At 41.2% G+C, this 13,301-nt stretch overlaps 1 protein-coding gene across 6 annotated transcripts in view; it reads right to left on the reverse strand.

Moving 5' to 3' along the window:
* Nucleotides 1-1,826: 1,826 nt before the first annotated feature.
* The window catches only part of LOC137372851 (uncharacterized), a 37,334-nt gene continuing 25,859 nt past the window's right edge, over nt 1,827-13,301 (reverse strand). For 4 of the 6 annotated variants that reach the window (XM_068037212.1, XM_068037208.1, XM_068037207.1 and 1 more), the window contains one exon: nt 1,827-2,802. In XM_068037212.1, the coding sequence (XP_067893313.1) occupies nt 2,643-2,802 (160 nt within the window). In that variant the 3' untranslated portion in view covers nt 1,827-2,642. Of the gene's footprint in view, nt 2,803-12,384; nt 12,696-13,301 lie in introns of those variants that run through there. The other 2 variants (XR_010975510.1, XM_068037209.1) reach the window with 2 other exon arrangements.

Below are 13,301 nucleotides of genomic sequence, written 5' to 3' on the forward strand. Positions count from 1 at the left end.
AGGGATGCAGGTTTTAAGCAAGTAGTGAGGCAGGGGAAGGGGGAGAAACAAAAGGGAAGGTCTGTGATCGGCAGGACAGATTAAATGACAAAAGGCAAGACAAAGATGGTAATGGGGCAAGTAGAGAAACAGAAGCTGGGTCTACAGGATGTGTAAATGGGAACAGCAGAATCATTACCAACAGCTGCCATCCAAAATATAGGAGCAGAGGCGATGATATAAAATTGTTGAAGTCAATGTTGAATCTAGAAGTCAGTGAACTGCCTAATCGAAAGATAAGGTGCTGTTCCGAGTTTACGTTGAGCTTCATAGAAACAGTGTAGGAGGCTGAGGACAGAAAGGTCAGAGTAAGAGCAGGGTGGGGAATTGAAATGATAGCTAACCAGAAGCTCGGGGTCACGCTTACAGACTGAAAGGAAATGTCCTGCAAAGCGGTCACTCAATCTGCATTTGGTCTCCCCAGTGTAGAGCACCGAATACAGTTATACCAAATTGAATGAAGTACAAGTAAATCGCTGAAAGGAACATTTTGGGCGTTGGACAGTGAGAAGGGAGGAGGTAAAACAGCAGGTGTTGCATCTTCTGCGCTTGCATGGGAAGTGGAGGTGTTATTTGGAGTGATTGAGCAGTGAACCAGGGGTCACAGAGTGAATGGTCCCTTTGGAATGCTGAAAGGGGAGGGTGACAGAAAGATGTACTAGATGGCATCACATTGGAGGTGGCAAAAATGGCACAGGATGATCCATTGAATGTGAAGGTCGGTGGGGAGGACAAGGGGAACCTTACTCTGTGAGGGAGGGGAAGGGACAAGAGCAGAAGTGCAGGAAATGGACATGGTCAAGGGCTCTATCAACCATGATGGGGTGGGATCCTCAGTTGTGGGCAAAAGGACTACATAGGGGAAGCACTGGTATGAAAGTTGGCCTTATCCAAACAGATGCGACAAACTGGGAGAAAGTTATATAGCCCATATAGGAAGCAGGGTGCAAGCAAGTGCATTGAAGGTAGCTGTGGGACAGTGGGCTTATAGTTAATATTGGTCAATAGCCTATCCCCAGAAATGGAGACAGAGAAGTTGAGGAACAAAAGGGAAGAGTCACAGACGGACCACGTGAAGGCAAGGGAAAGGTGGAAATTGGAAACAATGTTTAAGAAAATTTCCAGTTTGGGGCAAGAGCAGGAAACAACACCAATCACACTGTAGGAATGATTTAAAGGCATTAGAGGGGGCAGAAAAGATTCATGAGAATGGTTCCAGGGATGAGGAACTTCAGCTCGTGGATAGGTTGGAGAAGCTGGGGATGTTCTTCCTGGAGAAGATTTGATAGATGTGTTCAAAATCATGGAGGTGTCTGGACAGTGTAGATAGGGAGAAATTGTTCTCATTAGAAGAATTCAGAATCAGAGGATACCGATTTAAGGTGATTAGCAAAAGAAGCAACAGCGACATGAGGAAAAACTTTATACGCATTAAATGGTTAGGATCTGGAATGCACTGCCCGAGTATGTGGTGGAAGCAGATTCAATCGAGGCCTTAAAAAGAGAATAGGATAATTATCTGAAGAGAAAAGAATTTGGAGAGCTATGGGGAAAAGGCAGGGGACTGGGACTAGATGTGTTGCTCTTGCAGAGGGTCGGCATGGACACAACAGGCCGAATGGCCTCCTGTGCTGCAACCATTCTATAATTATAAAAGGAGGTGAGGGAAGGGACCCAAGTAGGACTGGAACAAAGATTGTTTCACATATCCGAATAAAAGCAGGCAAACCTAGGACCGATATGGGTTCAGATAGCAACGCCTTTTATTTGGAATAAGTGAATGGAGTCAGAGGAGTTGTTCAACGTGTGAACAAGTGTAGCCAGGCAGAGGAGGGTGGCACTGGGTGCGGATTGGTTAAGCCTCTGTTCAGAGAAGCAGCAATGGCCCCTCAGGCCGTCCTGCTGGGTGATAGAGATGTAGAGGATTGCACATCCATGATGAGGAGGAGACACCTATTGATATATTGATTTCATTAACAAATTATTGTGGCATTGGATGCAATCCAGAATGACTATGAACTAAACAGGTTTCTTTCTAGTCCGTTTCAATCTTTTCCATGCTAATTTACACCGCAGTAAACAGAAATTAATTTTTCACAATCTGGGACAAGGTGCTCGTTAGCTGTCCTGTAAAACACTTTTACAATAAATCACAATTGTAAACAACAAAATTCAAAATGGTAAATTAAACAATGTTTAGATATTTTCTTTGTTGTCACTTAACAGCATATAGTTCATTTGATTCATGTAAATATTTCACATTTTACCACTTTTTTTTGAAATGTACATTTTATTTTGAAGTACAGTAGCCACTCACTACAACTCTAATATATACATAATCTTTTCTAATCCTGTAACATAAAACTCACGATGCCTTCCTCTTTTCCCACACTATAGTCCAATTTGTACATAAAGGTCCCACAGACAGCATTATAGAGAGGGGCTACTGTATATTAGTGACATATTATAAAACAACATTTCTGTAAATATTCTTACAAAGCTAGTTACATATAGGGTAAACAGACTAAAAACAATAATTCCCACTATTACATCTTTGACTTTAAAAAAAAAACTACAAATTCCAGTGATCTAGTTTGTCTGCATCAGGATGAGGTTTTTCGTAGTGATTCTCGCAGAAGTAGTTTTACCAAGTCCAAAACTACCTTGATGTTCTGAGGACCAAATCCATGTGTGATTAAATTATATGGATGTTCCTGCCACATAAAACTGTCCATGATTGAGTCAAGATCTTCAATCACCTTTCTGGAGAAAATAAAAGAACTTGGTAAGCCTACATGAGACCTTTATAGATACAATTCTGTAAAATAAGCATCAGATTACAAATAGCATTTCCTAGAACTTTCAACCACAGTTCATGTGAAAGTTATATCCTTCTAAAGTTTCAAGAAAAAATATGAATGCAAAAGTTAATGAAATAAACACAGCTCCAGATGACAAAGACAGACAATGTTTATGCTTATGTTTTTAAAAAGCAGTCAAAATAGAACCAACTGAAAAAAGACAAATTGATACATTTCATGAATTTAGATTTTTGATATTTCTGCCTTCTGAATGTAGTTTTCACCATTCTTAGAATATGTATTTGTTAATTATCATTCATCATCTAAAAGATGCCAAATCTATATTAAGCATCTTAAATGGAGAGGGAAAAGGAAGGAAGTGAGGAATAAATAAACTGAGAAACATTAGCAATGTTTCACCAAGTCAAATACTGTTTTAAAAAAAAAACTTAATGTAACCAAGTCAAGGAATCAAGCTCAGATGAAATAAACAGCTGACGGAAATATTTTTTTTTGGTAACGCTTTGTGCTCATTGAGGTGAGACATGTCAGTACAGTAGAATGAAACATTTGCCTCTCATTTCATAGAATCATGCAGCACAGGAGGAGCTCATTGTGCCCATTTGGCTCTTTGAAATAGCTATTTAATTAATTTCACTCCGCTGCCCTCTCCCCACAGCCCTGGAAACATTCGCTTTTCAAGTACATATCCAATTGCTTTTTGAAAGTTTCTGAATCTGTTCCACCACCCTTTCAGACAGTGCATTTCAGATCATAACTTGCTGTATAAAACAAAACTCATTTCTGCCCCACCCCACCTCAGTTCTTTTGCCAATTATCTTAAATCTGTATCCTATAGTTACAGACCATCCAGCCAATGGAAGCTATTTCTCCTTATTTATTCTATCAAAACAGTTCATAACTTTGAACACCTCTACTAACTCTCTCCTGGTTACATGTCCAATCCTCAAACATTTCCTGGATTCACTTCCTTTCTAAACTATCTCTGAAGCTGGGCATTGGCTTGTTGATGGTCCAAGCTGACCTCAAGTCAACTTCATCCCACATTCATCTGTCAGACTTTAACTCTGGACTCTCCTTATGTCCTCTGTTTCGAAGTAGGACATGTCTCTCCTATCACTGCCATGCTTATGTAACCTGAATTCCCACCATGCCTATTCACATGCAGTTTAGCTGTCGCTCCAGAACAAAGATAATTTATTTCCCTATATTTTTTCACTTGGCTGCTCTCTACCTTTTATTTCCTGTTTCCTTCCCTCCTGTCACCCAGTCATGCCACCTTTCTTGGGTAGTATCCCAACACATCACTACTCCATTGTCTTTCTACTCTTACTGCCATCCTAGGCTTTAACTACCCCTTGGATAATCCAACAGCTACACCCTGTGGCATCCTCCTGAGGTGAGAAAGCATCAAGACACTTGCTGAACCTTCATATGAGCAGCAACTCCAATTGCTCCTTCTTCCTCATTTCTACTCAGCACATCCGTTGATGGTTGATCTTGCAAACCTCCTTTCTATGCTCAACCTACCAAGGCCTTCTTGGACTCTGCTAGCAGATCAACAATCACTGCTCCTCTCCGCATTTCCCTACAGCAAGTCTGTTCATTTGCAAATAAAAGCCCTTGCCACGCACAACCTTATTTTGGATGAATACATCGACAGCATGGCTTTGATTAAAACCCTTACTACCTGACTAAACTTTCCATCATTAACTCAGGCCAAACCTCTGGTATACAATCACCAAATCACACCTTCTCTTTGCTCCATTTCCCTTCTGATCTTGTTTCTGCTTTAAAATCCTTCTTCCCGCCCACTCCCCCAAACACTGTCTCAAGTTTCTCCCAGAGATATCCATCCTCCTTTCCTCAGTCAGCCTCTGCACTGAGTGACTCTTCAGCTTTGGAATTTCAATTTCCATCTCAACTCACCATGCCTTTGCTGGAATTCACAGCCCTCCTATGTTCCCTCAAACTCTTTGTATAAACACAACCTCAAACTTAACTGCCATCTCACAGGGCCTCTTTACCCCAATTCTCTTGATCTACCTCAATAATATGCCTTTAACTCCTGCCTCAAAGGAACAAGTCCTACTGCTGAAGAGCAGGTCCTGCTACAGACGGGTTAGGACTGTTGCTGGTTTGGAAGATAACATAAACATAGACTCTCTGAGCTGAACAGCTGCTTCCATGTTGTAACTTTTATGTAATTCTACTTACAACCATTCCCTACTACCCACACCAGCCATACTTTTAGCCCGAACGATACAGCCAATATGATGCTAAATTAGCAGCAGTGTTGTAGCCCAGTGCCCAAGCAGAGCTGGGCTGAGACTGATGAAACTCACTTCACACAGGACCAGGAGGCAGGCAAGATTTTCTACCTAGTAGATTCACTGGATTGATGACCAGGTCACAGAGGTGAAATATGATGTGTGAGCCCGCTGTTCCAATGATGGTGCCTTTGAAATAAAAAATGGTCCCAACTATGTGTCCTTCTCATTCACTTTCCAACCAAACTGCAGTACATTTCCAGAATTTTCTATTTCAGATTTCCAGCATTTACACATTTCTTTTCATCTTTCTAAGTGATATAGTTTACTCTGAAACAATTGGACATTTATTTGTTCTTGTGATTCGGTGAGACAGTGGTGTAGTGATAATGTCACTGACCTAGTAATCCAGAGGCCCAGGCTAATGCCCTGGGGACAAAGGTTCAGATTCCACCATGGCAGTTGGTGGAATTTAAATTTAATAAATTCAATTAATTGATAATCTGGAATTGAAAGCTAGTTTCAATAATGGTGCCATGAAACTATCATAGATTGTCATCTGGTTCACTAATGTCCTTTAGGGAAGGAAATCTGCTGTCCTTACCTGGTCTGGCCTACACGTGACTCCAGGCCCACAGCAATGTGGCTGACTCTTAAGTGCCCTCTGAAATGGCCTAGCAAGCCATTCAGTTGTCAAGGTCAATTAAAGATGGGCAACAAATGCTGGTGATGCCCACATCCCATGAAAGAATAATAAAAAAGCTACATTGGTGTGGAGAAATTATGAATAAAAGCCAAGAGCATTCCAGTAGCAAGAGAGGAAAGATTGGAAGGAGGGTTGTTCACAGGTTGCTTTTCCATATGTTCTGGTACCTAATTTCAGAGTGACACTGGTGGACATTTAGTAATGAGTTACCTGCCTGCCGCATCAGCTACAAATGGGTGTTGCTTGGGAGTGACTCCAGAGTGGAAAACTTCAAAAGCTTTTACAACAGAGGTAGAATTATATGGAATAGGTTAGCCAAATAATTAATCTTTTGAAATCTCATAAAACCTTGAGAGCAACCTACCACTAGAAAGTCACAGTGTACTTCCCTACCCTGAAAACAGGCTCTGGGTCAATATGCCTTGCTGAAATGCAGCCAAAAATCTTGGGTCAACGGCTCTGGTCCTCTCTGCCTTGGTGGTTTGCTACTGTTGCAAAGCTTTTATTTGAATAATGGATTTTTTTTACAACTATGGCTCAACTCCTCAAACTTACTGTCAACAACTCGAAAGGTTGATAGCGCCCAATCTAATCTTCAGGTGTGTGCATACTAGCGCATAATGTTAATAATGCATTTATAATAGGGAATAGAGAAATGGCAGAGAAGCTAAATGATTACTTTGTGTCGGTCTTCGCTGAGGAAGATACAAGAAATCTCCCAGAATTAGAGATCCCAGGGATTAGGGTGAATGAGGAATTGAAGGAAATTAGTATTATGTTACGAACAGGTAAGAAAGGGGCCTAGGGTTCCCGCTCAGTCTTCACCTGGTCTTACCGTAACAGGGTTTAATTTTGAACAGTGTTTTTCGCTCCCCCTTGGTGAATCCTTGTTCACTGCTTTCCAACTATAAGGCAAAGGAACAAGCCAAACAGGTTTTCTTAGGTTTAAAGAAGAATGGTTGAACTTTATTAAACTTAAACTCTAATTTGGTTAACACCTACGGATACACGACGCGCCAACACGAGCATGCATACGCGATACGCACATGCAAAAAAAAGAGACAGAAAGAGCAGAAAAAAGTAAAGTGGAAACGTTTCAGGCAATATCTGAAGATGGTTTTGGTTACAGTTCTTCGAGCTTACTGTAGAGTCCTTGATTGCATGTAGGTCTTGCTTTTCTTTGGGGCTCAGTATTCTTAAACCTTGTTCGATGTAGGAGACTTTTCTCTCGTGGTTCACATCTTCCATGGATTTGGAGTTCCATGAGAAAGAGATGGGAACTGACAGGAGAGGTCGTCTCAGTTCAGGAGCAAACAGTCTTTTTCTCTCAAACTGTCTGTACAGCTCAAAAAAAACTCAGGTTGCCCAGCAGGTTAGTCATGTAGCTAGCTGGTTTGCCCACATCGGTTTATGGATTCGGCCATCTTAGCTTCCTCACCTTCAATGTCTGGTGATCAAAGTCCACCGTGGGTTGAATGTTTCAGGGAATGGTCCTTTGTCTGTTAGTACGTAAATGTTTTTTCCAGCCATGGCTGATCTGTTTAACAAGTCATTTCCTCACTCCAGCAACAGTTAAAAATCAATGTTCATATGACAAAATTAATATGCCTCATTCTTGGCAGGTGGGAGTCTGCATTACATTAGCAAGAAGTTTGCATAGGAGAAATAGATGGGGCTGAAAGTTGATAAGTCACCAGGACCTGATATTCTGCATCCCAGAGTGTTGAAAGAGGTAGCTATGGAGATAGTGGATGCATTGGTCATCATCTTCCAAAATTCTATAGATTCTGGAGTGCTTCCTGCACATTGGAAGGTAGCAAATGTCACCCCACTATTTAAGAAGGGAGGGAGAGAAGAAGACAGGGAATTACAAACCTGTTAACTTTACATCAGTAGTTGGGAAAATGCCAGAATCTATTCTGAAGGATGTGATAAATGGACACTTGGATAATAATGATCCGATTGGACATAGTCAACATGGATTTATGAGTGGGAAATCATGTTTGACGAACCTGTTCCAAGTTTTTTAAGGATGTTACTAACATAATTGATAAACGGGAGTTGGTGGACATGGTATACTTGGATGTTCAGAAGGCTTTTGACAAAGTACCCTCCAGGAGGTTGTTTAGAAAAATTAAAGCAAATGGGAGAGGAGATAATATACTGGCATGGATTAAGAATTGGTTAACAGGCAGAAAGCAGAGAGTAGGAATAAACGGGTCATTCTCACATTGGCAGGCAGTGACTAATGGGGTACCACAGGGATCAGTGCTTGGGCTCCTGCTGTTCACAATATATGTCAATGATTGGGACGTGGGGACCAAATGTAGTATTTCCAAGTTCGCAGATGACACAACACTAGGTGGGATTGTGTGTTGTGAGGAAGATGCAAAGAGGCTTCAAGGGGATTTGGACCGACTTAGTGAGTGGGCAGGAATGTGGCAGATGGAACATAATGTGAAAAAATGTGAGGTTATCCGTTTTGGTAGGAGGAACAGACGTGCAGAGTATTTCTTAAATGGCAACAGATTAGAAAATGTAGATGTACAAAGGGACCTGGGTGTCCTTGTCAATAAGTCACTGAAAGCTAACATGCAGGTGCAGCAAGCAATAGGAAGGCTAATGGTATTAGAATTAGAACATTACAGCGCAGTTCCTCGATGTTGCGCCGACCTGTGAAACCATCTGACCTACACTATTCCATTTTCATCCATATGTCTATCCAATGACCACTTAAATGCCCTTAAAGTTGGCGAGTCTACTACTGCTGCAGGCAGGGTGTTCCACGCCCTTACTACTCTCTGAGTAAAGAAACTACCTCTGACATCTGTCCTATATCTATCACCCCTCAACTTGAAGCTATGTACCCTCGTGTTTGCCATCACCATCCGAGGAAAAAGACGCTCACTATCCACCCTATCTAACCCTCTGATTATCTTATATGTCTCTATTAAGTCACCTCTCCTCCTCCTTCTCTCCAATGAAAACAACCTCAAGTCCCTCAGCCTTTCCTCGTAAGACCTTCCCTCCATACCAGGCAACATCCTAGTAAATCTCCTCTGTACCCTTTCCACAGCTTCCACATCCTTCCTATAATGCGGTGACCAGAACTGCACGCAATACTCCAGGTGCGGTCTCACCAGAGTTTTGTACAGCTGCAGCATGACCTCGTGGCTCCGAAACTCGATCCCCCTACTAATAAAAGCTAACACACCATATGCCTTCTTAACAGCCCTATTAACCTGGGTAGCAACCTTCAGGGATTTATGCACCTGGACACCAAGATCTCTCTGTTCATCTACACTACCAAGACTCTTCCCATTAGCCCAGTACTCTGCATTCCTGTTACTCCTTCCAAAGTGAATCACCTCGCACTTTTCCGCATTAAACTCCATTTGCCATCTCTCAGCCCAGCTCTGCAGCCTATCTATGTCCCTCTGTAGCCTACAACATCCTTCGGCACTATCCACAACTCCACCGACCTTCGTGTCATCTGCAAATTTACTAACCCACCCTTCTACACCCTCTTCCAGGTCATGTATAAAAATGACAAACAGCAGTGGCCCCAAAACAGATCCTTGCGGTACACCACTAGTAACTAAACTCCAGGATGAACATTTGCCATCAACCACCACCCTCTGTCTTCTTTCAGCTAGCCAATTTCTGATCCAAAGCTCTAAATCACCTTCAACCCCATACTTGCGTATTTTCTGCAATAGCCTACCGTGGGGAACCTTATCAAACGCCTTACTGAAATCCATATACACCACATCCACTGCTTTACCCTCATCCACCTGTTTGATCACCTTCTCGAAAAACTCAATAAGGTTTGTGAGGCACGACCTACCCGTCACAAAACCGTGTTGACTATCGCTAATGAACGTATTCTTTTCAAGATGATTATAAATCCTGTCTCTGTATGTTAGCTTTTATCACAGAAGATTTGAGCACAGGAGTAGTGAAGTCTTGCTTCAATTGTATAGAGCCTTGGTTAGACAACACTTGGGAGTACTGTGTGCAGTTTTGGTCCTCTTACCTTAGGAAGGATAATATTGCCATAGAGGGAGTGCAACGAAGGTTCGCTAGACTTGTTCCTGGGATGGTGGGACTGTCCTAAGAAGAGAGATTGGGGAAACTGGGCCTGTATTCTCTGGAATTTCAAAAAATGAGAGGTGATCTCATTGAAACCTACAAAATACTTAAAGGGATAGACAGAGTAGATGCAGCTAAGATGTTTTACCTGGCTGGGGAGTCTAGAACCAGGGGACACAATTTCAAAATAAGGGGGAGCCACTTAGGACAGAAATGAGGAGAAATTTCTTTACTCAGAGGGTTGTGAATCTTTGGAATTCTCTATCCAAGAAGGCTGTGGAAGCTCAGTCATTGAGTATGTTTAAAGCAGAAATTGGCAGGTTTCTAAATGCAGATGACTGAAAGGGATATGAGGATAGTGTGGGAAAAAGGAATTGAAGTGGATGATCAGCGATGATCATATTGAACGGCGAGGCAGGCTTGATGGGCTGAATGGCCTACTCCTGCTCCTATGTTCTTACTAGTATAGGTCACCTGCTGATCCACTGGGGAATGGTTCAGCATTTAACATCTAGCTCGCTATTCCGCACGCTACAGCAACAGAGCTATAAGTAAAAATCACGTGTAGCCCATTGTGACTTTGTCAGTGCTCCCTTTCCAACTGCAGCCATCTACTCAATCTTATTTCCCTGTATTCTTTTACATTCTTCCTTTATAAATAACTATCCACTTATGCTTTAAATGGTGTTATTGTTCCTGCCACAATAGCCACTTGTAGGAAAGCAGTTTGTGTCTTAATGGTCCTCTATTAAAAAAAATTCAAACTTCCCCTTTGTTTCTCCAGAGACAATTTCAGTCTATACTTCCCTATTACCAATTTGACAACCAGCAGAAACAATCGGATATGATTCACCACGAGAAAATCTTCCAGTATTTTGATAACATATTATATCCTTTAACATTCTTTGATCCAGTTAGGAAGCCCCAAGTTCTCAAGACTTTCATAATAGTAATCTCATTCCTGGCATAATCCTATAAATTCCCTGCTGCACCCTTTATCATAGTTCTAATATGCTTCCTATAATGGGGTTTATCTGAAATCTTCTAGTCATGCAGGCCCCCAACAGCCAAGAATGAGGCATATTAATTTTGCCACATGGACATTAAATTTCAAATTGTTGCTGGGAAGAAGAGAAGACCTGATACAAGGTATTGCCAAGCCCCCTGACTGGAAGGACATTTTTGCATATTACTAGCACACAGTGTTGGAACAAAGCAGCTATCCCTGGCTCCCAAAACACAGAACAGACGTGGTCAGACCAGTTTAGTCACATGACTAACTGGCTGCTGCAGAGTTTGAACTAAGAGTTTTAAATTGGAGAAACAGTGTTTGAAGACAGAATGCTCTTGGCTCCTGGACTGAAAAGAGCCTCTCCTGTCTGCTCCCATCTCTTTCTCACGGAACTCCAAAAACCCACTGAAGACACATGAACCCCAAGAGAGAAAAGTCTCCTACAGTGAACAAGGTTTAAAAAGAATACTGGGGCCCAACAAAAAGCAAGACCATACCTTGAACAAAAGGACTCTACAGCGAGCTCAAAGCAAAGTAACAAAAAGCCCTCCTCAGAAATTGCCTTAAACTTTACCACTTTATCTTTTCTTCTGCTCTTTTCTGTCTTTATTTGCATGTGTGTATCGCATATGCATGCCAGCGTGGGCATGTCGTGTATCCGTATGTGTTAACCGAATTAGAGTTTAAGTTTAATAAGTTTCACCTTTCTTCTTTAAACTCAAGAAAGCCCATTTTGTGCTCATTTCTCTGCCTTATAATTGGAAAGCAGTGAACAAGGATTCACCAAGAGGGAGCTCACAACACAGTGTGTTTAAAATTAAACCCTGTTACAGTAAGACCAGGTGAAGGCTGAGAGGGACCCCTAGACACAATTCTCACCTGGATGTAACATTCCGTCGTACACCCCATTTCTAGTTATGTGTTGACACATCTAGGTTAATGTTTCAGGTCTGTAACCTTTCAGAGGTCACAGACCTGAAATGTTAACTCGGTTTCTCTCTCCACAGATGTTGCCAGACCTGCTGAGTATTTCCAGCATTTTCTTTTTTTTATTTCAGATTTCCAGCATCTGCAGTATTTTGTTTTTGTGTTGACACATCTAACCTGTTCCATGCCACTAGAGGCAAATTCATTAATGTCTTACTTTTACGATACTCTATTATAGTGATACTTTCAGTTCTCAATTTTCCAATACCATAAACAATCAAAACAGAAAACAAGATGATCAGGGAGCTAGCATAAATCCTGCTATTGAGTAGTATAATTATATGGAGAATCAGTAACTTCCTAGTCGTTCTCTCATTACAGAAGGATTGTAATAACCCTCCACCAATCAGATAATGTGCTGATCTGAACAATGCTGATTAGAAAGTACTGAGGAATGTAGAGAGCCAGCAGTTAACGGTGTAAAACAAGTATCCATTTTATAATGATCACTAACAGTATAAACTGAAGGATTCCAGGTATATCAAAACTACTTTAAAATGTCCAAATATCAATCTTGTGACAATTAATATCATAAAATGAGATATGTGTCTTTCAGTTGGTCCTTTTGACATGTTGGTTAGATATGGACCAAGTGCAGATATTTTGTTCAAGGGTCCTCGTGACATTATGAAGTTTTGTTCTATTATCGGCAAGGAGTACAGTCCCAATTTATTGTTTGAAGCGTTTCTGGAGCAAACTGTAACATCACATAAGGAAGAGCTTTACATAAAATGTGTGCTCCCACACGATCTCCAAAATATGAAATACTAATAAAGGGACAAAAGAGAGATAATCAATAGTACAACTATTAATCTTAAACAAAATTATAGATATTTAGTAGGATAAGTGTCATGTTTAAGAATATTAGAATGGTTTAAGAATCCAAAAAGTGAACTGGAAAAGTCTACACTTCTGACAAAGATTGCCTTATGCAAACAATTTTGGATAATGAGGACTGGTAAATCATTTAAAAGATAGCGCAAACTTGACAGAATGGAAATACACAGACCTGGAACTGTGCCTGCAAACTGAAAAATATGAAAAACGCACTCAAAGTTTTGTTCTACTTTGCATTTGAATTTAGAAGTAAAGCTGTGACATAGCTACAACAGATAGAAACTACAAGAACACAAGAAATAGGAGCAGAAGTAGACCATATAGCCCATCGAGCCTGCTCAGCCATTCAATACGATCATGGCTGATCTTGGCTTCAATTCCACTTTCCTTCCCGCTCTCCATATCCCTCGATTCACTGCGAGACCAAAAATCTATCTATCTATCCCAGCCTTAAATGTATTCAATGATAGAGCATCCACAACCCTCTGGGGTAGAGAATTCCAAAGATTCACAACCCTTTGAGTGAAGTAATTTCT

The sequence above is a fragment of the Heterodontus francisci genome, chromosome 8, assembly GCF_036365525.1.
Source record: "Heterodontus francisci isolate sHetFra1 chromosome 8, sHetFra1.hap1, whole genome shotgun sequence".
Lineage (NCBI taxonomy): Eukaryota > Metazoa > Chordata > Chondrichthyes > Heterodontiformes > Heterodontidae > Heterodontus > Heterodontus francisci.